At 51.1% G+C, this 26,964-nt stretch overlaps 1 protein-coding gene across 4 annotated transcripts in view; it reads left to right on the forward strand.

Moving 5' to 3' along the window:
- CNTFR (ciliary neurotrophic factor receptor) overlaps positions 1 to 26,964 on the forward strand; it is a 203,705-nt gene that overhangs the window by 94,083 nt on the left and 82,658 nt on the right. For 3 of the 4 annotated variants that reach the window (XM_032676308.1, XM_032676309.1, XM_032676307.1), the window contains 2 exons: positions 3,020 to 3,113; positions 24,485 to 24,566. In XM_032676308.1, coding sequence (XP_032532199.1) covers positions 3,020 to 3,113; positions 24,485 to 24,566 — 176 coding nt within the window. The remainder of the gene's footprint in view (positions 1 to 3,019; positions 3,114 to 24,484; positions 24,567 to 26,964) is intronic. The other variant, XM_032676306.1, reaches the window with a different exon arrangement.

The raw sequence follows: 26,964 nt of genomic DNA on the forward strand, positions 1-26,964 counted from the left end.
TGTCAATTTTCTGTGCAAATGTTCTTGCAAGGAGCCTTCAAGGAGTGTTTTATTTAGCAAATCAGAGCTATAGGAGACTGCTGTTCTCTTGCTGGGAGAAGGGAAAGAGTTGGGAAATCAAATCATGTATCTGGTAAAGTGTTTCAGGGGGGTTGACCTTCTGGCTGAGGGTCAGCCTGAAGGGACCAGATGGGGTAGAATTCCTCTCTTTTCCTGTCCATCTGCCCATTTATCTTTGCTCCCTCCAGTGAAAAGGCTCTCTGCCAAGTCTCCTCACTCCTCTCCCCTTGTTTTTGAGATGTTTACCTTCACAGGCAAAGAACATGAACCTGTCCTGATTCTTTCCAGCAGGAAAAAAAGATGGGCTGTTCTGTTCAAGCCATGCTTCACTGGAGGTGGCTAGTAAAAAATGGGGAATCACCGTCTTGGCTGCATTCATCACTCTTAGGGCTACATGTCAGAGGCCTATGCCTCATCCTCCTTTGAATCCTCCTCCTCCTCCTTCCTACTCTGGTGTGCCAGTGTTTTACATTGCCTCAGATCATTTCAATCTCACTGCCTTGTGCCCATAATGAAGAGTGGGAGAGGGCTAGAGGGCCGGGCTGGCAGCTGGGACACTGGGATTGTCCCAGTTCTTAGCAGATCCAGGCATGCATCAAAATCTTTGAAATCCCAGCCCTTTCCCCCTGTTATTTCCAGTGTCAGCAGTGACTCAATATGTAAAAAGTATTACCAAGGTCGGAGCGTATGCTTTAAATCTCAGCTGCCACAGAGGAGGTGGTTTTGGAACACATAAAATGCGGTTGCTATCTTGCCACCTCCCAAATTTGCAATGGACCATGCAATGTGCTCCCTTCGCTTGATGTTTAGGAAGTAGATGGGGAAAATCTCTATTTCATTCCCCTTCGCTAAAACCAGAGGCTGTGAGGTAGGTTTTCTTTAATGTTTTGGTGTGGATGTCTCTTATTGAAGTTTTTGCAGCTAGTGTGTATCCTGCAAGGGTATTGCTCTGACGCCAAAGAGCACTGTGAGGGCAACAGAGAGGAAACTCCAAGGCTGCCTGCTCAGCAGGTTAATGTGTTGCCTGACAAGCTTCCAAAACCTGATGTTAGTATTAGGGAGTGCGTGCCTGTGGCTGCCTGTGCAAACCCCTCTGCCCTTCTCTGCATGGGAAGTTGGGTCCTGATTTTGGGGAGGCAGTGCACTGCTCTAACCCAACATGGGTGCAAGGAAGGGCTCCTGCCCACCTAGCCCCCTCAGTGTGCGCCACCAAGAACACCCTGCTCTCCTTTCTGCTGGTAAAACTTTACGGGTAGCAGCTCCCCAGGGAAACAGAGCTTGACATTTCTAGAGAGCGTGCAGCCGCTTTGCCTTTACAAGCCTCTAAAAGTGGAGTGGAAAAGCACCATGCAATTAAGACCAATTGGGGTGAGTTAATTAGCCCAGCCCTGCAAGGTCTTGCTCTTTTGATGCCTCTGTTTCTGTAATCCTGTGGGGATCTGTGGCTGCAATGGGCAAACCCCTAGCCACAGTGGTGCAGCAGAGCCTGGGAGCTTTGTTTGCCCCCAAAAGGAGCCAACCTGGTTTTGGGATTCAAGGGTGTACACTGCTGATGCTGCTTGGCAGAGGGGCCCAGTGTTCCTGGACTCAACCATTGTTACTCTGCTTGCTGAATCACATCTCTTAAGCTGGATTTTTAGATCCTGATGTCCCAGTTGCTGGAAGCAACAGATGTCATGCCTAACCCACTTGGCTGCACCATCATTCCTTTATATACCCCTTGCTCACACATCTGCACATCCCAGGCATGCTCCTGTGAGCATTATAGTGTCTTACCTGCTGATGAAAAGCCTTTCTCTCAATTAGAGGTGGAAAAAATACTGAGTGATGGCATTGGGTTCACATCCAGTGAACTTTTCCTAGTGCCTGTTTGCCATACAGCATCATGCTGGGCTCCTGAGGAAGTGCATGAGGTGGGTGATGCCTTGCTGAACAGCAGCTATATCCCAGAAAGCAGTTGTCTGCAGCTCTGTGTTGCATTTCTCACCCCCAAAAGCTCGCACAAGTTGGTAGTAACTTGCTGCTGTGCACATCATGCCCTGACTCATACACCAGAAGAGTTTAGGGTGGTGGAGGGGACACACGGTTTGCAGAGCAGAGAAGGCAAAACAGCAGAATTTTGCCCTTGGATGAAACAAGAAAATCTGGTCATAAAGTCCAACACTTTATTCCACGTGCAGCAATTCCTTACAAATAAAAAAAAAAGAACGAAGCCTTCATATTTTTGCAGAGCTCTGGTCCCAATCAAATAGCTGGACTGGGAGAAGCATTAGAAAATGGGGGAACAATCTCATGTTAGTCCACTGGGAAAGTTAATAGACATTTTCCATCCCAAATTTGTAGGATTCTGGGCTTTTCGCAATAGCTGTTTTACTTAAACCACAGCTCTGTGCATTGCCTCGCTCAAACTGACGGCTCCTTCCCCTCCAGCGGCCCCACTTGTCTCATTAAAGCTCCCACCTTTCCGCTGCTCAACTGAAAATCAACAAAGGGAAATTTAGGCTGGATATCAGGAACAATTTCCTCAAGTTGACCGTGAAAGTGCCTCCAGGGAGCAGCAGCAGAGGGTTCATTGCTTGCAGTGTTTAATGGGTTTCCCATCTTAGGTGTGGGAGGGAGGGCAGCGTGGGCTTGGAGCTGTCCAGGCAACACTGGGCATCCCTGGCTGTGGGCAGTGGTCTTGTTCTTTTCTTTGATTATTTCCTTAGGGAGAAGCAGAGCAGGTGTTGCTTCTCCTCCTTCCTTACTGCTCTCACCCCAGTACTGCAAGAGGGTCAGTGCGGTGGCTTTCCCCATTAATAAAAGCCAGAGATAACTCCCTGCCTGGGACAGTGACCGAGGCATGTTTGACTTGAAACAGCATGTTCTCACTAGCTGTCCAAAAACCGATTTCAGGTGAGAATAACTCCACACATGTGCTGGGAAAAGCAAATGCCTTCATTCAGTGACTCTCTTTCAGCATCTCATTGTTGGCCCTGCATTTACTGGAAGGGGATTTCGCTCACAGTTTTGCTGTCCCAGGTTGGATTGGCTTCGCTCTTCCCTATGTTAAGGTGAGCCTGTGTCTGTACTTCTCGATATTGCTGCTCTGGTATTTATTGTATGGATGGGAAACTGTTTTTCCAAATAGGATGTGGTGTCCTGCTCCATGTCCCATAATGGCGAGTGCGTAGAGCATCGTTTCTGCTGAGTCCTGGCATCAACACGTTGCACCTTCTCTGCAGTCCCTAAGGGACAATCACTAGAAAGGCTCCCAAAGTATTCCTTTTCTGGGGAGGCTGGTTGTGGCATGTCACTGAGTTGGAATTTAATTTCATACTGCACTTTAAAGTAATTATTTCAATTTGAAATGCAATGTCTCGTGTCAATTCTCCTTGACCAAAAAAGTGGTCAGGGAGGATGGAGGAGCTGCTACTTTTCTGAGGTCAGTCAGTTTGAATGGAGCAAACCATGTTTGCCTGAGTGGAATGCTTGCTGCAAAATTATCATAGAGGATGCTTTGAGGTGGAGGAGTCCTGAGAAGCAGCAGGCATAGGAAGGGCTGACTGGTCATTTCTAGCTGGCAGTACAGGCAGGAAGAACTCACGGAGGATCAGCTCTGAAGCAAACATCCTGCAGAGATAAGATGAGGGGTCAGCTTGGAACTCAGACAGTGTAAGATATGGGAAGAAGAGTCAATGAGGAAGACACAAAGCCCTAAGGGAAATTAAACCTTCATCCAGGCTCCTGCAGCATGTGGGAGGACTTCTTGGAAATCAGTGGTTTTGAGGAACAGAATACCTAAGCATCTCACAAATATATTCAATCTTACCTTGGATCACTTTTAGCCTGAAAGCCTGGTGCATGGAAAAAGACAAAGAATGACCTCATAGTTTAGCATTCCATCATATAGTTGCTGTTGCAGAAGCTTCAAAGGGAGAAGAAACCACACATTTGCGGTATGAGAGAGAGACCAGTGCTTTCACAGTCCATGTTCCTCATGCTACCGTGTAAGTATCCTATGGCTGTTTATGGGCATTCTCATTGCAGTGACCTTGAAAGGCCATACATATGATGGGGAGAGAAATCCCAGAGTTTCTGGGAACCACCATTTCAGGGTGTTGGCAGGTAGTATCCCACAGTGATTTTTCTGGGTCACACGTCCTTCCTTTCCCACCCTCCCTCCACAGCTGGTGTTGAACAAATGCAGAGGAGGACATTTAATCCTTTCTTTGAGCCATTTCATAACCTAAGGCTAAAGGCTACAGATGAGCATGGCCTGTGGGGGACAGGGAACAATTGAAGGTCCTGGTCAGCATGACAGGCGGCGGTGTCAGTGCAGCAGCCGCCAGTCTGTTTTAAAGCAGAACCCTCTCTAGATAGTTTTTAAAAATGTACGTGATATCTCACAAAAACATGGTCGGGGTGTGGATTCCAGCTGTGCACTTCAGAGATTTCCGATCTTTTGTTTCCCGTGCATGAACCCAACGCACTAATCTGCAATTTGGGGTCTGACTCTGCTCTTTGCTCCAGCCGGCGGAGCTGTGCCGGGAAGTGGGACGCCATGTGTGACCCGCAAGGGCTCAGCAGAGAGCAAGCCAGGAGCAGTGAGGGGGAAGGGGAGCAGGTTGGGCTTGATTTCTATGGCTCAGTCTGCAAAATGCTGTCCTGCCGTGCAAGATGCTGCTGGGAGATGGGACATCTCCGTGGATACTCTTCTAAAGACCAGGGATCCTTGCAGCCATCTGCTGCCCTCACAGAAGAAGCACAGTGTCTGGGCTCTCCTGGGCTGCACCCACATCCCAGCTCTCTGAGGAGGCCTTTCTTGGAGCCTTGCCCTTGGTACAAAGATGTGTGCTGAAGCTGCAGGCTTTGGGCAGCATCCCATGAGGGTATAGCTGCTGCTGCTGAGTGCAAGCAGGCTCTGAGTAGGGGCAGAGGTGGTGCAGAGCTCGTTTTCCTCATGCATCACAGAGGACCAGCATGATGGGGGTACATTTCTCCAGGCCTTTGCTCTATTAGCATTTTTCTTAGCACCTCCAAGATGGGTCCTGGGTGTCTGTGCCCTCCTGGGCACAGGAACTGGTGCTGCACTCCCATGGCATCTCTGGGGAGACTCAAGAAAAAGGATGAAGACATGCAGCCCACCACTGGAGCCAACACTGGCAGGAGCCAGGTCAGGAAGTTCAAAACAGTCTGGAGTCACTGTGTACCAGTGATGCGGGCAGCTGAGTACACCAGCCTGAAGAGGTTCTTTGGAAGAAGAAGCCAAGGCCATGTAGCAGGGCTGCTCCTGTATTGTGCTGTGGGCTGGGAGCTATTCCCTTTGGGGAGCTCAGACCCAGCCCTGCGGCCTTTCTCTAAACTTTCTTAATTTCACCACTGACTTCAGCAAAGTGAGGGTTTCCCTTGTGCTGGCTGTCACAAATGCTTGTCTTGTGATGGAAGTGACATTTGTTTTCTGCAATGACATTTTGCCCTCCCAGAGCCAGTTGAATTCTTGCTAATCCTCCCTTCTCTCGATTCACACATTTTTTCTTCATTCTGCTCCTAGACCACGGCGCTTCGCTAAGCATCACAGTCAGCAGCAGGTAATTTAAGCACACATCTGCTTGCAATCTGGGAGAAAGGAGAGAGGCAGTTTGTCTTTGTTAGAAGCCTAGCGGTCATGGCTCTTTGCTTACCTGATGGCATTAAGGCTTTTTTTTGTGGCTCTGTGGGGGCCAGGTGGGAACCAGGAGTTAGATAGAATGGGGACAAGGTGCCCGGCTTTGATCCCTTGCCCAAGTGTATCACTGGGGACATTCAACCAGGGTTGATGTGCTACATGACCCAACTTGAGTGCTGGTATCTGCTGAGTTTTGCTTCCTCATCTCTCTTCCTGTAGGTCTTCTTCTTGTGGTCTGCTGGACTTCCAGCCTTCTCCATTGAAGGCTCACTATCCTGCTCGCCAATGGCACCCAGGTCTGATAGATAGGGAAAACCACTGGAGTTGGGGTCCAGGTCCATGCCCTTATTTCAGAAAAGCTCTGGTGTTTTGGTCCAGTCCCTATGGACGAGGCAAGGAACACAGGATGAGCAGGATGAGGTTGGAGCTATTGCTGGGGCTGCAGGGGGATTAAATAGCACAAGCCTGTAGGAAACGAAGGTTTGTCTCTTTCCAGTGCTTCAGGGCAAACTTGTTTCAGCAAATCCTCCGTCCCCTATTGCTATTCCTTCCCTTGTGTTTCCTCTTAACACAGCAAGCTGCTTGGTTTATTTTTGGAGCTGCCCACTCCCCACCAGCAGCACAGACATGCCAGGGCATTCATGTATTGGAAAGGCTGAAGGTGTGGAAATCAGGAGATACTGCTGATTCTCCTGGGAAAATAAGGACATATCCCTACGTTTTTCCAAGAATCCATAGGAGTGGAGCAGTGCTCTGATGATCCCTCTACTGCCATGAGAGACTGGGGCTATGGAAGGATGCTGCGACCCTGACACACTCTACACTCACCCCTTGCAGACCTCTCCTTTCCTGTTCCAGTCTCTCTGACTAGTTTTTAAATGTATCGGAGCCTTTGTTCATGTTTTCCTAAGTTTAGACTGCTTGCCTTTTCTCTCGGTGTCCCAAAACAGCTGCTGAATGGAAGGCAATCTTTTTCTGATATTCAATACCGTAAGCAGGAGTGATTTGAAAATGTGTTGATTCCTTAGACTGTGGGAAAAAGACCTGTACTGCTGGCAAAACTGGGCTGAAAAGTAATGTGGGGTTTTTCCAGGGTGGTTTTTTTTCTTTTTTCAATGGGTTCATGGAAAAACAACTCATATTTCTTCATTGCTTTGAATTTTCCCTGGAGGATTCTAGGGGGCTGAAGTCTTGTATTTCTACACTTGCTTGCAGAGATGGCAAAATACAGTGGACTCACACAAAAGCCTTGTATTTGGCAGCATTGGAAAAAGGGGATTTTTGTGATGCCCTGAAGTGTCATTCTTACAGCCCACAAAAGCCATACATCCCCAAGAGGAGCCCAATGCTGAAATTAGCTGAACTCACAGCCACATGAGTGGAGTGAAGTGGCCGTCCCTCAGTCGGTGCCGGAGGAACTGTGCTTCCCGACCCTTGCTCTGACACAGATGTTTTGTGTCGTACTTGGGTCCACTGGGAGCAGTGCCAGGGCTTTCTACTCCCGGCACCTTCAGGGCATCCATGAGGGAATTGCTCCCAGCATCGGGCTAGGCCCTGCTGGCCAAGTGTGGGGTGAGGTGTCTATACCCAGGCTTGGCCCAGATGCCGTGCTGTCGGCTCTGCATGGGATTTCCCCTGTCCAGCCAGCAGCCTCAGGTTCTCTGAAGATTGTGAGTTTGAGATATGTTTAATATTAGTCCATGTCAAGCCTATGGTTTCCAGCACTGCTGGCTTGGGCTTTTACAGACTGGCTTGCTGTCACTCACCCACGGGCCGTCTAAGTTAGCTTAATGAGGAAGCCAGACTAAGATGAAATAATTAATGCAGCTGTGGAGCAGAGATACAGGAGTCTTTGGGGAATAAGGGAGCTGGCCTACATCTTCCTCCTCAACCAAAGTGCTCCAGACCTTTGTGAAGATTCAGAAACACTCTATTTCCACTGGGTGCTGAAGGTGGGTCTGTCATCCTTCCAACCCAGGATGCTCCCAGGAGCTCTCGGAATCAGCTGTGTAGGCACAGGGATCTGGACTGGATTCAGGGCAGCCACTGGGCTGGGACTGAGAGCTGGGAGCACTGTGGGGGGCCATGGGTGTTTTGGGAGGGTAAAACCTCCATAACAGGAGAGAGGAGAGCAGTGCCAGGCTCTGGAGGGATGGTTTGTGGTTGGTATCCTCTTCTTGGCTCTGAGAGTGGGGAGGTGGGCCAGAGACCACTCACTTCAGGTTGGCCCTGCTCCACCAGTATGAATGGGCAGCGTCAAGGGGAGGCACCCACTCCCACTGTGGTCCTGCTGCTCAGCACGAGCCCAAATTAAAGAGGGTTTATTTAGTAAACCCATTTCAGGATAAAGCTTTTGATTTATAGGCACCCCGATAGTGCTCCAAGGAGGACTTGTACAACTTTAACTGCATTTTCTCAGCATCACACCAGCCCAATAAAAGAGAGTTCATATGCGCTGCACAAATTCTCACTTCCAATATAAAAAAGGTTTTATGAGACTGGAAGTCTCGCTGGCTCTGCGGGGCCGGGTGTATTGGCGGATACTCCGCGTGACAGACCCTTGATTCCTCTTTGAGTTGTCAGACTTCAGTAGCATTTACAGCTATTTAGCTATCAAATTTTATGTGCAGCTCTGAGAGAAGTGTGTCTTTTAAATACTGCTCTGTCTCATAAACAGCAGTCTGTTAAACCGTGTCAATGGTACAAACGGTTTGTGAAGCCGTCCGATGCAATCGCCTACAGCTCCGCTCATTACCTGAGCAGCAAAGTGCTGAACAACTCAACAAGTTAATTTCTCGAGCCAGTCGCCTTGGCTGGGGATCAGCTTGCCAAGCAAAAGCTGGTAATAACCATGCTCTAGCAGCCCAGATTTGGATCATGTTTTAGCTAGCTCAGTAAAGCCCTGCTTGCTCAGTGCTCCGTTGGACGAGAGTCTGGTGTTTGTCATCTGCACTGTGGTTATATCAAGAGGCCACCAGCAAGATCACATCCCTGATTTTCTAACCAAAAACTTCAAAGCTCAGGATCTTCTCCTTTCTGCAGAAAGACCCTTTGATCTTCTCTTTGGTCCTCCTCTTTGGAGAAGGAGCTGGAGGCAGGACATTCCCAGGGTGCTAGCCTTGACCGTGACCATAAGAAAATGGTCATGTTATTGCTGTTATTGCTCCTTCAAACTTCCCCCTAGGATATCCCTTTCCTGTCACCTTCCCCCTCTGTACTTTTCCCAGCCATGGTGCAGGGGAACAGCGTGTACCACATTGCATCTCCATTCTACTTATCTGGTGACCCAAGCTGAGCTTGTTTGCGTTGGATGAGAAACAGAAGCTTGCTCGCCCTCTTTGCTGATAGTGCAATCACGCCAGCTCCAATGCTTGGGATATAATTTATGGACTCTGAGCAACGGTCAGAGCTGAGCCAGACGTGAGCTTGCAGACTCTTCTATTTCCTTCTTTTCTCCTTTTTTTTTCTTCTTATTACTTAAGCACAAACTGGTTACTCTGTGTGTGTTTTCAAGCCTGTGCCACTTGTAAGGTGCAGGCTGTGTGAGGAGCCCAGGCTGGGGGCACCTTCACCCCGGGGCGCGGGCTAACGAGCTGCTTGCATGTCTAATTGCCACCGTGTGCTGCAGACTGGGAGGTTTGCTCTCCCATCGCTGCTGTTTCCGTGTGCAATGAGCCGGGGGACGGCGGGGAAAAATATATATGTGCGTGTGCAGCATGGTTATTTTCAAATACGAAATTGCACCTGCAAAAATAGAAGCCAGGAAGGGACTGGCGAGCGGCTCGGAGCTGGGAGGCGCCATGCGTGCAGAGCAGGGATGGAGACGGCGTCTCCGAGTTTCTTTCCCATGCTCGCGCCGCCTGATAGTCTTAGCGGACACTACTTTTCCTCCCGCTTGCATTTCAATTAATCATCTGCTTGTCAGCGCTCTTCCCCCCAGCTCCCCTCCCCGCCAAGTCTCGGGGAGCAGCGCGCACACATGTAAGCGCCCATGCACGCAGCCTGCGTGCTGACGGGGTTGGCCGCTCGTTAATCACTTACTGGTGTCATGCGAGTCGGTCCCCACAGAAGGAAGTCTGGAAAAGGGGAAGACAGCCATCTCCTTGGTCTCCATTGATGGGGATGAGCCGAGCACAGTATCTGGCCCTGGTACGTTGCAGTCCCATGGTCTCTGTCTGTCTCCATGGTCTGCATCCCACTCCAGGCAGAGAGCTGTTCAGGTTTGTTCAGTCAGACTTTTCTTTCCAACGTGTTCAAAAGGAGCACTGAGCAGAGCCATTCTCCTCAGAATTTGTGGTGGAATTCTTCATATTTAATTTTTTTTAGCAATGGCACCTTCACCCGTCCTTCCAGGTGAGAAGTGACCTTGCCAGCCTCCTGCCCTAGGCAGGGTGAATACTGAGAGGGGACCAGTTGAGTTTGCCCATTTGGGTTTTGAAAACCTCTAGGTCCCCACAGCCTGTTTGGGTTTGTCTTCTAGCAGGTGACTGTCATAGGAAAATGTCTTCCTTACAGCAAGCCTGAACCTCTCCTGTTGCAGCTCCTGTTTCTTGTCGCTCATCTTTCCACCATGGAGGAAAGAGTCTATTTGCATCATCTCAGGAATCTCTAGCTAGGAGATGTCAGGTTGTTGTTTGATCCCTGCAAAACCATAATTTCTTCAGGCTGCACAAGCCCTTTTTCTCAATTTGTCCTCATTCCTGTGTGCCTCAGCCTCATCATCACCCTGATGGCCCTTCATGGACTTACTGGAGGTCAGCAATACCCGTCTTGTACCAGGGCCCAAAAACTAGGCACAGTGCTCCAGATGTGGTTTAAGGACTTTTTTTCTTTTCCATTTAATTTTTTTTCCATAGTGGATCTTGCAGACCCTGCCTAAGCATATACTTGGCATCAAATTTCCCCTCCGATTGGGAAACGTTGCCAAAAAATATGAAAATTAATAAAGTATGTGTGTGTGTGTGCACACATTAGTGTGCACAGTTATTTAAGCATGATTCCTGTTTGGAAGATTCAATAGAGTTTTTTTATTATTAATACTTTTCAAGAGTGTGTTTAAGAATGACAGTTTGAGCCCTGCACTGAGCTGTCTTTGACTTCACTTCAGCCACAGAAATAGTGGGCTCAGATGGTTTCTTTTCCTATCCTCTCTCCTTGCCCAGGTTTCTCTCAAGTAGTACTCTGAGTTTTCATCTACTGGGAAGAAGTTTTTCAGGGGCGAGTCAGGATCTGCTCCAGTCAGAGTCTGCAGGGTCTGGTGCACCCTGTGCTGGGAGGTGCTGGAGCTGTAGAGAGCTGCTTGATAGGAATGAGGGGTCCACCCAGAGCTAGGGAAAGAGAGCACAAATGCTTTAGGAAAGGTTAAAGAAGGTAGGCAAGCTACAGGGTGGGAGGTGGTAGGGTTAGAGCACCTTAGAGGTAGGGTCTCACAGAAGGAGGGAGGCTCAAGGGAAGGAAGGAAGCATTTGCTGTAGGTGAGCGTCCCAGTGAAAGGGCGAGAAGATGCTCAGTGTGCAGTTGGCTCTGTCTGAAAGAGTTCACTGCCTTGTTGCAGAAAAGCAAATGCTGCTAAGCCAAAAGCTGAGGGTGAAAGGGAGAGAGCCAGCAGCACTGGTGGGAGATGAGAGACCAAGAGAGCCGTGGCAGTCATCTCCTTGCTGGTACAGGCTCTGCTCTGCGGCCACAGTGGAGTATTTTCAGTCTTCCTCAGTTCTGCAGAAGGGCATTAGATAAAGCATCTACCAAGCAGCAGAACCAGGATGAGCCACATCCATGTCCTTGGGGTGAAGAACTGGGAATTGAACTGAAACCTCTTGCTGTGCCAGGGATGTTGGGCTTCCACTCTCCATCCTGGCAGCATCAGAATGGGCTCAGGCAACCAGAAAGGAGCAAAACCAGGGGCAGAAATCTGTTTCCCTGCATTTGCCGCTCATCTGTGTCTCTACCCTGTGGTGAGTGCAGCGAGCTGATGCATATGAGCAGACCTGACTCTGGCTCAGCTTTTCCTTTGTTCTGCCGTTGACAAATATTCAGGGATTGAAAGTGAAATACTGTGCTTTCCTCTTCCAAAGTTAAAAAAAAAAAGGGAAGAGAAGGAGCCCCTCTTGCATGCTGCACCGGCGAACCCTCGTCATCCTGTAGCAGGAGGCCAGCACACATGAATATTCCTGTGCAATATGCGCGAGTGATGAGCCCCATATGCAGGCCTTGGGAGAAATTAAATGTTTTCTACGGCATTTTCCAAAAAGCCTTTCTATCAAAGTGCTCGGTCAGGAGCCAAAAACGCCCCAGCTTTCGCGGCCCCAGCTGGTTGACACTTTTTTATTATTTTATTTTTAAATGCTGATGAATATTTTCTGATTAAAAAACAAGCCGTCCCCTAAACTGAGTCTTGCCCCAGTGGATGGATTTGAGCCAGAGTTTGGGAGGGGGCTAGAGGCTACCAGGGACTCCATGGCTACTCTTGGCTGATGGTTTTTTTCTTCCTTCAGTGCTGGAGCTTGCAGGAAGGGTCCTGAGACAAAATATACATGTGGTCCACATCTGCCCTGCCATGCCTGGTGGAAGGCAGCCGGCTGGGCAGGGGTGGCACCCTAGTTCCTGCCTGGCCCCTGAGAGGGCAGGAATGAGTACAGGCTCCAGGCAGGAGGTTTGAAGAACACCAGCCTCCCAGGTTGGAGATCACTGGGGTGTAGGTGGGCAAGGGGACTTCCAAGTCAAGTTGCCCTTCATATACTGGCTGCTTGGCCTGCAAAAGTGAGAAAGAGCAGAGTCGTGGTGTGATTTTAGGGGTGGAAGGGATTAGGAGATTGCTAGAGGGAGAGGGACCCTAAGGGGAGGCAGATGCACAGGATGAGGCTTAATGCTGGCTCTTGAGCTCAGGGACAAAAACTCTTGACAGTTTTAAGGCAGATGAACGTGGTGCAGATTGGGGAGGAGCTGACTTGTGAGGAGCATAGGGATGTGGGAGACAGGCGCTGGTTCTGTGGACTGGAAGGAAAGGAGAACCTGGAGAGTCCAGTGAGAGCCTGGCTGGTGGGACAGCAGGGTGATGTGCCCCACCAGTGCAGAGTGTGGGGCCAAGCAGGAGGAGCATCAAGCACTCTCCTGCTTAGTCCTGGAGTCTGGTAGCATGGCCACCTCCACACCCACAGGCCCTAGACTTGCCCCAGGATGAATTTAGGCCTGGACCTGTGCTCCTTGGATGCGAGTTTTCATGGTAGATCACAGAGGCTACTTGCATTCCTTTTTAGCACTTGGCTTTGAGGGTTTACTAGTGGAAAAAGTGCCTTGGAGGAGGTATACTGGTAGCAGCTGCCCTTGCCTCCAGCCTCCTCTGCAGCAGCCACAGGGCTTGAAAGTGGAGCAAAGCTCAGGTGATGGAGAAAAAAACTGTTGGGGTCTTGCAAAGTGGGACCTCTCCCAAGTGAGTTGTTTTTCTCTTATATATCCAAGCTGGCTTCAGACTGTTTCCAGTGTAGGTAGGTAGAAATGTGACGGTATGTTTATCTTGGATACTGCATCCCATAAGCCATAGGAAAGAAAAAAAAAAAAGAAAGGAACTGTGCAGTTTGACATCACTAAATCAGTTCTAGGGCTTGGTACCAATGTGTGCATCTTTCCTCCCTTACAGGGCTGAAAACAAATTGGATTTTAATCCAATTTCTCCTGTATTGAGTATTCAATTGATTCTGCTGGCTTTACATAGCAAAATCTTCCTCCAAGTGTAGGTCTTGGCTTTCTTTTTTGGAAGGAGGCTGAGACCCAAATACAGTCTCACACCATAGCTCACCTGCCAGTGGCAACATGCAGTGACGCTCGGCTTGCCAGAGCTCATTGCTGCTCACAAGAGCCATGCTCAGAGGGAATCCTTGTTTCCAAAGGGGTATTTTGTTTCCCCCTTCCCCCCTTGTTTTCCCCCCCCCCGCCCCCCCGGCACGTGTTTCAGTGTACAGCCACTCCATCCTCCTCTTTGCCCCATGGGAATTGCTTCCCTGATGTCCGACAGCTAATACCCCCAAACAAACATGCTAATTTAAGAGCTGTTAAAGCCCGGGGGCAGCGGGAGGTCACAGTCAGCACAAACAGATGGTGTTTTGTCCTTGGTAATTAAACTTTCCTGTAGTTTTGGGCGAGAGACTTTCTTGACTTTTATTTCAGCACAGCTCCTCGGGCCAGCTCTTTCTCCCTCCTCATCCTCTGCTCACTCTGAGCAGCCGCCGCTGGCGGGGTCTGGGACAGGACCCCCGGGAGAGCGAGGGTCTCCGCGGGGTTTCAGAGGTGTCCTCAGTGGCCCCTGGGGCTCACCCCAGATGCTCTGCTGGCTCCAGGCTCCAGCAGCCAGAGCCCCTCAAAGAGGCAGCAGTTGGAGGCCAGGTGAGCAGTGGCAGTCCAGGGTGCTCCCAGCCCATTTCAGGAATGCTGCTGGGGGAGAGACCTTGGATTTCTGTTTCTTGGCTGCTTTCCCCTTCCACCATCTCCATTCCAGGCAATGCCAAGCTGAGAGGGGGAGGTGGGACAGGGGTCAGTGAGGTCCTGCTGCAAACTGAGGCATCAGTGATGGCGAGACAGCTGCTGAAACGTGGTAAAGGTTGGCCTATGAATAGTGCCATTTAGGGGGGCAGAACAAAAAGGGGTCACTTCTTTCCCACTGCTTTACCATTTTGCAAGCAGGAGCAGATACCCCAGTCCTACTGCCAGTCTTAGGCTCAGTTCTGGGAGAGACCACTGTGTCTACCAAAGAGGCTACTGGCAGCAGAAAGCTGCCTTCAGCATCACTGGCCCGATCATGGGCTACCCCTACCAAAGGGCAGGATTAATTCCTCCCTTCAGTGCCACTCTTTTCACTTGATGTCTGGGCATTACATAGACCCCACCCATGCCTCAGGTTTCCCCTTCCAGTGCCCACTTCAAAAACCATGTGCTGCTGTGGTGTCTGAGGACAGTCTCCAGCAGGCTGCACAGGGCATGCTGGGTGCCTGTGGGACGTCGTGGGATGAGTGGGGTGATGCAAGTATATGGAACTGGGTGAAGCAACAAGCACCAAACCCCATCTGTCTGCAGTGTGGGCAGTGTTTCACTCCAGCCTGCTTTTCCCTGCCCAGGTTTTGGGCAGCTTTCTTACAGTGGGGAGGGAGGCAGAGGGAAGCCCATATGCAGGTGGAGGACAAATGTCCTCACTGTCACACCTGTCCTGGCTACCGGTGTTCCCACAGCAGCTTTACAGCCATTACAGGCACACAGTCCTCAGCATCCCGAGCCCCTTCCTGCCTCCAACAGTGTTTGCTGCCCTGCCTGGGCCTTGGAAGCTGCCTGGCTCCTGCCTACTCCATCCTCCTGCCAACTCACACTGCAGGCAGGGGGGAGAGATGAAGCAAAGCAAAAACAAATCACAGTCACTGTCCCTGGAGGTATTTAAAAGACATGTAAATATGGCACTTAGGGACATGGTTTAGTGGTGGACTTGGCAATGTTAGGTTTACAGTTGGACTCAATGAGGTCTTTTTCCAACCTAAATGATTGATTCTATGATTCCACGATCCTGAGGCGTCTCTGGAGGGGCAGTGTCAGAGTCATTGGAGTGGCTTCCTCTGTGCCAAGAAAAAAAGCCCAAACAAAAGAAGCAAGCTAAAATTAAAATGTCCAAGAAGCTCTGTACAACTGGATGTTCCATCACTTGCTGCCCCAGCTGCTAAGCCAGTATCTTAATTCCCTCCCTGGACAAGACAGGCTGCCAAGGTCTCTTCCAGCGCTCCTCACTCCAATCCTACTAGTGTCCCTGAGCCCCTGCAGCACAACTTCAGACTCTCATCCCTGTCCAGTTCAGTCTTAGCATGCTGGCAAAAAGCAAACATGCCCTGCTTTCTGAGCAGCAGAGCTGTGGCCTCAGTCCGTTCCTGTGTTGATTCAGGAAGAAGATGTAGCTCTCCCTGGCTTGGGGACTTCACCACCACAAGGTTTACGGAGGCCAAACCAGCATGGACCAAGCCAGCATGGACCTGCCTATGCTGATGTCCAGCCCCTTGCATGGGTGCTGCAGAGCACAGACCTCTAGAGGAGCAGGTTTGGGCTAATAAGGGATGCTGTCTTCATATTTCAAGCAAGACCCTGTGAAACCTGTGTTTCCCGGTGCTGTTGAGGAGGATACTGAAGCTCCTGCAGCCAGACACCCTCCAAAATCTCTACTAGCAGATACCAGGCTCCTTAGGCTTGGCAAGGCTTGGAAATGCCTTGCTATTCCATGTCTGCTCTGCCATGGGCATCCAGCTGACAGAGGAAATCTGGACAACAAGCTCTGTCCTCCCTTTTCTCTTTGTTTTGCTCTAGATGGCACATGACTATGCCTCAGTCTGAATTTAAATACTAGGATGCTTTTTTCTGACCTGGAGCTTTACATCTTAAGGGGTGTTGGGTATTTCATAAAGCAACCTGGCCACAGAATCTCCTCAAGACAGAAAGCAGGGTTGTGAGCAAAATCCTGGGTGGGTTGAACGACAATGCAGCCCCGCAGACAAAAATAGGAATTGTTGCCAGCATTTGCCTGGATATCACAAACTGAACCTGGAATGAGGAAGCAAGACCTTCCTAAAGCATTTGGGGTTGTTTGGTTGGGGTTGTTTGCTCAGTGTATGGCAGTTTGGTTTTGGTTTTGTGTTTTGTTTTTTTTTTTTGGTTTGTTCTGCATCATTGGTAGTCTGCTTTTGTGGGTGGAGACTGGGAATTGAAGTGCTGAAATTCAGTGTGACGCCAAGAGTTCCAAACCATCGTAATCACAGCCTAGAGAGGCAGAATGAGCAGGATCTGCTCCCAAATAGCCTGTTTTGGGTGACTGGAGTGGAGCACTGGGAAGCACCAGAACCACAAGCATCTCCCATCTCCAATCTCCCTTCTTTCTCTGTCTGATCTCTTCTGTCCGTCCCTGGCATGGTACCATCAACTCCATGCCATCTATGGAAAGACACTGCTCAAGTCCTCATTTTAACAGAAGCTCCAGATAAAAAGTGCTGTCTTTGGCAGTTCTTTAATAGAAGCAAAGATCCAATTGATTCTTGCAATCTCTCTCTGCAGGGAGCCAGGAAATGCTCAATGCAGAGGAAAGTTGAGTAAAAAGAGGGGGAAAATTGCATTTCTCATTGTTGGTCCAGGCTTTCCTCCATCTCAGAGGCTGCCCAGGTGTGGATGTGGGATGTGGAAGGTGGGCTTGGGTGTGGCAGCTCAGCTGAGCTTTCTGCCCAGGTGGCACTGGTGTCCCTGAGGAATAGTCTGGGGGCAGTGTTCCTCTGCAATCTCTGCCATGGGAATTTAGGCCCCCTCCTGCCCTGCTGGGCTTTCTTACGGTGCCAGTTTTGAAGACATGTGGTGCTTATTAGTATGCTGCTCTTTGTGTTGGCTTTTATCACTGCTGGAGCAGATGGCTGGTCTTGGACTGCTGCCCTCTACTTGAAATAAAACTGGTTACAGTGGTGGGGATTTTGAGGACAGGTAGGGGCTGTGGGAAACATCCCCTTCAAGGCTCCAAGTGGGAAGAGGGGATGGGCAGCAGCAGCATGGCCCCACAGTGGATGTGGCACCGAGGGCTGTTGGTAGGCAGAGTCACTGGAGAGGTTTCCATCAGTGTACTTGTCCAGTGCTCTCCTGACATTGTGCTCCTGCCTGTCCCTAGGCTGCAGAGGAATCATAGCACCCAGGATGTGTCCCTTGTCCTACCAGGGACAGGGGTGGACTGCAGTCCTGCTGCTTTAGGGCTTGCTGGTCAGTTTGAAGAGCTGCAAGGTGTGGTTTGAGAGGAGAGGACTCCACCTAGCTCCTGGAGCAGAAATCCCCTAGCCCCTGGAGCTGCAGGGAGTCTTAGGACCCTGCTGACCTTTTCACCTGCCCTGGTGGGAGCATGTCGCTGTGATCCATGGGAGCAAGAAACTACCTGTCCTGGGTGCCAACTTGCCAGTCAGGCAGGTTCCCAAGGAGCCTCAGCCATTTCATGAATTGCCTGTTCCTCCCCAAACCATCCCAACTCCCCTTGGAGCTCCTAAATTCTGCAGTACCCCCTACAAAGTAGCTCTCCAGAGGAGCTGCTTTCTTCATTCCCATGGATATGGGAATGAAGAGGACCCAGAAAACTACAGGCCTGTCAGTCTGACCTCAGTGCCTGGCAAGGTTATGGAGCAGATCATCCTGGGTGCAATCACACAGCACCTGCAGGATGGACAAGGAATCAGACCTAGCCAGCACGGGTTTAGGAGGTGCAGGTCCTATCTGACCAATCTGATCTCCTTCTACGATCAGGTGACCTGCCTGGTGGATGAGGGGAAGGCTGTGGATGTGTCTACCCGGACTTCAGCAAAGCCTTTGACACTGTCTCCCATAATATACTCCTGAAAAAACTGGCAGTCCATGGCTTGGACAGGGGCACTCTGTGCTGGGTTAGGAACTGGCTGGAGGGCCGGGCCCAGAGAGTGCTGGTGAATGGAGCTGCATCCAGCTGGCGGCCGGTCACCAGTGGTGTCCCCCAGGGATCAGTGTTGGGCCCAGTTCTGTTTAATATCTTTATCGATCATTTAGATGAGGGGATTGAGTCCATCATCAGCAAATTCGCAGACGACACCAAGTTGGGAGGGAGTGTCGACCTGCTGGAAGGCAGGAGGGCTCTGCAGAGGGACCTGGATAGGTTGGAGAGTTGGGCTGGTTCCAACGGGATGAGGTTCAACAAGGCCAAGTGCCGGGTCCTGCACTTTGGCCACAACAACCCCCTGCAGCGCTACAGGCTGGGGACAGAGTGGCTGGAGAGCAGCCAGGCAGAAAGGGACCTGGAAGTTTGGATTGACAGGAAGCTGAACATGAGCCAGCAGTGTGCCCAGGTGGCCAAGAAGGCCAATGGCATCCTGGCCTGGATCAGGAACAGTGTGGCCAGCAGGACCAGGGAAGTGATTCTGCCCCTGTACTCAGAGCTGGTGAGGCCTCACCTGGAGTGCTGTGTCCAGTTCTGGGCCCCTCAGTTTAGGAGGGATGTTGAGGTGCTGGAGCAGGTGCAGAGAAGGGCAACGAGGCTGGTGAAAGGACTGGAGCACAAGTCCTGTGAGGAGAGGCTGAGGGAGCTGGGGTTGTTTAGCCTTGAGAAGAGAAGGCTCAGGGGAGACCTCATTGCTCTCTACAACTACCTGAGAGGAGATTGTAGGCAGGTGGGGGTTGGTCTCTTCTCCCAGGCAACCAGCAGTAGGACAAGAGGGCATGACCTTAAGCTGTGCCAGGGGAGGTTTAGGTTAGACATTAGAAAGAAATTCTTTACAGAGAGGGTAATCAGGCATTGGAATGGGCTGCCCAGGGAAGTGGTGGATTCTCCGTCCCTGGAGGTTTTTAAGATGAGGCTGGACGTGGCACTTGGTGCCATGGTCTAGCAGCTGTGGTGGTAGTGGATCAAGGGTTGGACTTGACGATCTCAGAGGTCCTTTCCAACCCATCTGATTCTATGATTCTATGGGGAGCAGCTTTGTTCACTGCTTTTCTCACTGAAGACACACTACCTGTGACATGCAGGGAAGGTGGAGCAACCTCAGGCTTCAGCAGGTATGTTGAAGCCAAGAGCCCTGCACTTCTACAGCTGCCTTCAGGGGCACATCTTCCACCAAAACAGCTGGGAAATTTTATGAGGACCATCCTTTCACCTTTTGTCCCTCACTTAGACCACAAGGGCAGGAGGGTCTGTGGGGATCCAGGGATCCAGTGAGTGCTGGGATGGCAGAGACACAGTGAGGGAGGAGCTTTGCCATGGGGGGCTCCTTCCTCCAGGGCATCCTCTTGCTTGGGGTCTCCCCTTCATTACCAGAAAGGGAGGAGGTGGAGGGAGGAAAGTCACAGTCCATGAGAGCCATGAGTGAATTAATTTCAGCTGGCCTCAGTCCTCCCTGTGGTGCTTGTGTACCAGGAGGGCAGCGCTAATTGCTCTATTGGCAGTGGGGGTTTAAATTAGATTTAAGAAAGCTTTCCAGGCAGCAGGGATTCTGTCTCTGCAGGTAAGGCTTTCTGATAGCACGTATTAAGGAGATGATAAAGCCCCTCTCTTCTCTCTTCCTCTTAAGCACAAAGTGGCGTTTAACGCTGACAGGGCACTGTAGGGCGAGAAGGTTTCAGGGCTGTTAGCAAGTGTCTGACATTAAATGACAACTACTTTTTCCTCTTCTTTCCATTGCCTTGCTGCCAGGGGTGATCTGAAAGGAGGAGACAGCACTCAGTGCTTTCAGGTGCTCAAGCACTGCTCCCAGGGCTGCCCTCCTTCACATAGTGCTGCCCAGGAGTGGTGCAATCCCATGGGAACAGGGGCTGGCGGGTGTCCTGCCCGCTGTGGTGCTTCACTGCTCACCCTGGAATCATGGGCTGCCCTTTGGGAAGGATGGCATCTCTCTGGAGGCACCCTGTATCCCCAGGACCAGGGGAAGCTGTGTCAGGATCTCTGGCAAAGGGCTAGGCTGAGGAATCGAGGGTGGCTTTGGTAAGGGTGTTTCTCCTTTGACTGCAAGTGCGTCCAGTGCAGGGGCACTGTGATGGCTACAGTCAGCATCTGCATTACAGGTGTAGCATCACACCTCTGGAAGAGGTAGATTGTGGCCTCTCCTGCAGGATAGGTGGGCTGTACTGTAGTGTCCACAGTCAGCACCTGCAGTACAGGTGTACAGTACCACCTACACTCAGCATCTCTGGTACAGGTGTGCTGCAGTCACTGTGTGCAGGACCGGTGTAGCAGAGCACTTGTAGTTGGTGTGTGCAGTACAGGTGTGCTGTAGCAGCTACAGTCAGTGTCTGCAGTACAGGGGTACCATGACATCCACAGCTGGTGTCTGCAGTAGAGGTTGTACCATGGTATCGACAGTTGCTCTCTGCTGTACAGTCACAGTGCAGTGTCTGCCCTAGGTACCTGCAGAGTTCCAGGCTCTGGGCAAGACTGTAGGGGAAGCAAATGGCTAAACAGAGCTTGTTTTCCCTCAGTTCACCATTTCAGAGCCAGTCCCTGTAACAGCACTTAGTGGGGAATTGCCTAACAGAAGACTTTGTCATGGAAATATTAGGTTTTGAAACTACCACTTTTCTATTGTGGGAGCCACCCACTTCCGGAGTGAGGTTTTATTTATTTGTCATTGCTGAGAGTGACAGGTGAGAGTTGTGGTGGGAGGCTGCATCCCTCGCTAGCCAGGGATAGCCCTGCCCTGGAGCTGCTGTTTCCAGCTGCCAGTTGGTACCCCATTATCAGTGAGCATCCCCAAGGCTTTGGAGATTATACTAAAGCAGAGCTGGAAAGGATCCATCTTGCTGCCTGCTCAGAAGAGGACACTGGGACTGTTCAGCAGATAGTGGCATCCTGCTTTTTCCCTGGGTAAACAATCCTCTTCACTCTTGCTGCCCCCCTTGGGACTGTCTTCGCCCCATCACACAACAGCACTTAATGTCACATCGCTGTGCCCCTTCAGTTCTGATCTGGCTCAGGGAACAGGCAACTGGAAACAAGTTTTGTTTAGACTGAGAGCTGCTGGAGGGGACCATATTCATGTCTATGTTGAGTTGTCTTCTGCTAAGAGAGACCATGACTGATGTCCTCATTACCCTTGGTGTAGAGGACAAGGTAGGGAAAGATCAACTGTTTGCTCTCTCCCCAGACAAGAAGCTGGGGACAGGGAGGATAGCTCCAGAGTTGCTGGTCCACCGTATCACATGTGCCTCCTCACGTCCCTTCCTCCTACCCAGGCTTCTCTTTCCTCTCCACGAACAAGAAATTATTCATTACAGGGGAAAAATCTTCCTTTTCTGCAAAAGACTGAGTTTCCCGCTGCTGAGTTTGCTGTGTAATAAATGTGGTTCCCCTCCATCACCTCTCAACTGATCCCTGCCGGCGTGGGGACCCAGCCCAGGGAGCTGCACACCTGGTGAGCTGCTGCTCACTGGCCCATGCACCCACATGCTGGGATTCTGGCTTGTGCTAGAGAAACAGTTAAATGAGCAAATATAGCAAATGGAAATTTGCATTAGAAGCATCTGCAGAAATTGTGAAGGTTTTGTTATGTGCTTGAAAAAAAAAATCAGCATGGCTTTGGGCAAAACAGTCAAACAAAGCAAATACTGCATGGAAAATTGCAATTCAAGTGAGAAAAAGTTGATTTCCTGGATAGATTTTTCATATTAAAATAGCTCTGGCTTCTGCTTTGTCACAGGGCTCATCCTTGAGAAGAAATGAGGTTTTGCAGGGTAAAAGCAGCAGAGTGGTGGGCTCCCTGTGCCGTCACGGGAAGTTTCTACCTGTGTCCTGGCTGTGCTACAAAGTCCTCAGGGAGCTCATCTGGGTCCCTCTGTTCTCTCTTTCCTACATGTATACAAACAACATCACCCTGGAGATTATCAGTGCTTCAGGACAGGAACCATTCCTTGCCACATAACTATGGTGCCTGTCTCGGCGCTGGTCCAGCCTTAGGTGAGACTGCCAAGCACATGGGCAGGAGCAGCAGCAATTATTTTAACAGCTAGTAAGATGAGGAACAGCAGGAGAGGGCAGTAGGTGGCTTTGCTCCCTGGCAGGACCAAGAGGTAGAGTGCGATGGCTGGTGATGGTATTTGCACTGAGCCAAACCAAAGGCTACATCAAGCAGATCTCATGCTCTTCAAAGAACAGGCTGGTTGCTGGGGGGTCTGTCCTACCTCCTGTCGTTGCCACTGTCCCCAGAAATGGGGTGGCTACACTAGCTGGAGTCACCTGGACTGTGATGAAGGGAGGCTCTGGCCCCTGGTTTCTTGCCTGCTTCAATTTCTAGTGCCACCCGCCAACTTTCCAGGGCTGTAGGAATGGAATATTCAGTGGGAAGTAAATCTGAGAGTAAACAGGGAGTCAGATCCTGGTTTGCAGGTAGCTCCCAAGCTGCTCAGGGCCCCACATGCCAGCAGTGCCCCAGGATGTGGCACTGCCACCTGCCTCAGGTTCCAGCTGTCACCTGCTCCCCAGGCTGCCACTTGTGATGCAGCCAGAGCACAGACAGGATGACATGCTATGGGGGGGAACCATGCTATGGGCATTGAGGGGACACATGGAGCAGCCAGAGTGGAGAACAGGCACAAGAGGAGCAGGAGAGAAAAAGCAGAGGGAATGATAAGGATGTTGTAATTAGCGCTTAGTGCTCCTTGCCCAGAGCTTTCAGAAGAAGGTCACCTTCATTATCTCTGTTTTACAGGTGGGGAAACTGAGGCATGGGGGAGGCAATGAGAGTGATTTGCTCAAGGTGACTCGGGAGGGTTGGGAGCAGGGTCTGTGGCTGGCATGTCCATGCTGTGCAGCTGCAGCACACTGGGAATGGCTCTCACTGCCATTCCTCCCAGCCCAAACCCAACACTGCAAATTCAGCAGTGAATCCCTTCTCTGCCCATCTCCAGGCTCTCCCTCTCAGACCCACCACCTCCCACAGCATCCCTACCCCTGAGAGGCATTCGAGGTCAGGCTGGTCCAGCTGCACCCCAAAATCTGCTCATGATATCCCTCCCAGCTTCTCTTACCTTCCCCTCCAGCCCTGCAAAGTCTCACCATGTCCTACTGCGAACCCAAGGCCATCTGGGCTCCTGCAACAGTGCTGGGTAATCGAATATGTTCTGGTGGATTTTTTTTCTCTCGCCAATAGAGCTCCCCCTTTATTTAGCCTTAAATGGATGCCATCTGGCTAATGAGCCCATACTCATGTTCTAGATTAAACCGCAATCCTGTGCATGTTACCGATACGGCACTGGAGATTAGAGAGGTTTAAATGGTTTTGAAGGTGTAATTTGCTTTTCATGCATGGTGCTATTTACCTCCTGGCGGGTGGGCTGGCATCCCCACTGCTGTCCCCAGCGGCTCCCTCCCGGCTCTGGTCTCCTCTACCAGCCCTGGCTGCAAGAACAGGAGAGCTTGGGCATCTCCAAGCTTGGCAGGGCTGTGCAGAGCATCTTGTGGTTGTTGCTGCCATTTGCCCACTCCTGGGGTGACTTGCTGGTGCAAGGAGGATGTCTTCATTGCCTGCTTTCTTAGCTGTCGCCTCCTCCACACCTCCCTTCACCACAGCATCCCCTGGGACATGGCACAGCTCACTGGGATGGAGTAGCCTCTGCCTCTCTTCTGGCCCAGAGAGGTGGGAAATGACTGTACCCATATTGACAGGAGGTGGCTGAGGCAGCATGCCACATCTCTTGGTCACTGTGAAGATATAGAAGAGGGTTATGCTGTCCCTGCCATGCCCAGAAGTGCAGCTGCTGTTGCATTGGGCTGGTGGGCAGCACCAAAACAGGCCACACTGGAGTGGCAGCAGCTGCCTGTGCTGAGATCTGCATCTTGCACATCCTAAGCACCAACTGCTACTGTGAACTACTTGAGTGTGCTCCCATCTCTTCAAATACCCACTTGCAGCCAGTGTCGGCTCCTAAGATGATGCTGCAGCTGCCAAGGAGAGCCCAGCAACAGGGTTTGACTTTATTAAGAGAAATGCTGAAAATGAGATGAGGAAGGCACAGCATTTGTGCAAGGCATATCATCATCTCCAGGCACCTGCCTGTGCTGGCAGCTCCCATGGAAGTACCACAGGCTATTGAATGGTGAAGCACGTGCCAGCAAAATGCCTCATTTTGCAGCGAGTTCCCCCGTGGCCGAGGTGAAGTCTGACTCTATGGCCGTCTCCCTGCTGTCCCATCACATCCTTCGGCTGCACGGGAGGGACGGGCTCTCAGCACTGGAGTCTCCTGGGGAACAACCCTGACTGCTCCTGCCTGTGTTTGCTTCCACAGATGGCTAATCCTGTCCCATCAGCCTGCTGCGTGGTGCTCGCCGCGGTGGTGGTGGTGTACGCCCAGAGGCACAGCCAGCCAGGTGAGTCCTTTGCACCTCCCATACCTTGCGGATCCTGAAAAATGTGAGTGCTTCTCCTCCAGCCTCTCTTCTGTGGGAAGCTGGGTGCACCGTCCAGGTTTGCCTGATGCTATTTTTCTGCATGTTACCACTTTTCTCCTCTCCACGACATGTGTCTTCTCCAGCCCGTCACTATGGGGCTTGGGTATCCTGCATCTTCCCAGCACCTGCTGGTGCTTCTTTCCCTGCCCACACCCTTGTGCATCCCATGGTGACCCTACAGCCAGGGCACTGCTTTGGACACCTTCCCCCAGACTTTTCTGGGCAATGCCCTGTGCAGCCCACCCATGAAGGGATGAACGGTTGGGAAGAGGCATCAGCGTGACAGCCCCAAACCCTGATGCCCTGCCCCATGACCATGATCTCATCCTGCTCTCATCTCCTTGGGGTGTCTTGATCCCTATTACCACCACACATCTGCACCCACCACTAGCTCACTTTTCTCCAGGTTGACAGAGGATTCAAGCCCTACCTTAGCTGTGGCTTTAGACAGACTATATTTTGGAGTCACTGGTAGCATTGGGAGCTGGAGAGCCCCACATGATCATGAGTCTAGGCAGGAAGCAGGAAGGTTATGGGGGATGGTTGGGTCCTGCTGTGGAGTCCAGCCCTGCAAAAATGGGACAAAATGGGGGACTTCCAAAATGTACTGCTTTTCCTGGCAGTCAGCCTGTCTGTAGTTGCTTCTAGTGGATTATAGAGGGGGATTTTGCTGATTAACTCCAGTAAAGACATCTATTTATCCGTGGGCTCTGTGAAATCGAGGAACCCAGCCAGAGTGCCCCACTGACTTGCCCGAAATCCATCTGGGCAGGTTTACATTGCCAAAAGCTTCCAGCTTGGACACAAAGCAGCTGGGACTTGGCAGCACCTCTCTATTGCATGGGGACCACCACTCTTTGGACACAGCGGGAGCTTGCTGGCTGGTATTGCAGGAACATCCCCAGTCCCTTCCCAGAGTTTCTGCTCAAAACATTTGGGTGCTGATCTTGTGTGTGCTGCTTGTAGTGGTGTGACGCTTCCTGCAGAGAAGTAAAGCTGCTCAGCCCTGCTGTGCTTGCAGGACGGCTGCCTGGGAAGCTTTGAAAGACCCAAGACTACCAGAGCATCCTTTGGATGTACGAGGCTGCTTCCTGCTATGCTGCAGGGAAGTCAGCCCACACCTCCACACAGGGTGATGCACAAAACACAGAAATGCCAGGTACTTTAGGGTTACACATGCTGGAAATTTTTTGTCTATACAGAAACAAATGCTGTTCCCCTCCAGTGCTGAGCAGAGTCATGCATTTTGCCACTGGCAGCAGCATATTGGCACAGAGCTGCAGTGACAGTCACCTTCTACTCTGTGATCCAGCAGGATTCAGGGATTTGGCAGCATAGCCTCCCCTGACCTTGTGTCCCTCCTGTTTCCCTTGCCTACCTGTGCCTGGAAGGGAGCTGCTGAAACCTTTGCACTTCAAGAAGTGCCTGAATGGGGTTTGCAAAGTGAGGCAGGGCTTTTCCCATCTGCAGGAGCCAGAGACAGTGCTCTGCTCTGAGGGACATAAAAAGGAGATAGGGCTAGAGGAAGGCTAGTAGGGCACTTCCATGTCTGTCCTCAGTCTGTTCTCCAGAGGCACTGCATGTCCGTCCTGGGCACCTCTCTGAAACACTGAAGGGATGCTCTGGGCAGGGGCTTTGGAGCAGCAGGTTTCCTGCCCATCCCACCATGGCTGGCTTGGAGAGGCTGCACACATGCGGGTCAAGCTGGGGAGTGTCTGCCCCCGTTTGAGACCCGAGGGTTGTGCTCTGTGCCCCCCACCCAGAGCTCACCCCCTGCTGTGCTGCAGCCTCTCCTCACCAGCCAACCCCAGGGTTCATCTCCCACCAGCAGGGCCCTCAGCCTGGAAAAGCACAGCAGGAATGGGGTGAGAGGATGCATTAATCCCACTGGTGGCAGGGACTGGGTGGAATAGGGGGAAGATGCTGGCATAAAGTCCATTTATCATGCACTTGAGGCACGTTCGACTTTAATAGCTCATGAAGCACTTTAAGAGATGCATTAGCACTGAATACTTGAGTGAGGAGGATGTGACAAGCTGTTAAGTGAGCACGAGCACTTTGAGCCTGGCCACCCGCTCCTGGCTCTCATGTGCACCCTGGTGATTACTGGAGCGTCCTGCAAAGTGCCACATGAATTAATAAAAGCAGCATAAGGCTTGGTGAAGGTGAGGCTGCTTGTGCATTAACCCCTCTGCTGCTCATCTTTGGTCCTTCTCCTTGAAGCCAGCAGGGCAAAGGGTGCATCTGGCCAGGATGTGGAAGCTCAGGATGATCCTCTATGTTGGCAGAAGGGATTGGAGGGGCTCAGAGGTCAGCA

Source organism: Chiroxiphia lanceolata, chromosome Z, assembly GCF_009829145.1.
Source record: "Chiroxiphia lanceolata isolate bChiLan1 chromosome Z, bChiLan1.pri, whole genome shotgun sequence".
In the NCBI taxonomy this organism is placed as follows: Eukaryota; Metazoa; Chordata; class Aves; order Passeriformes; family Pipridae; genus Chiroxiphia; species Chiroxiphia lanceolata.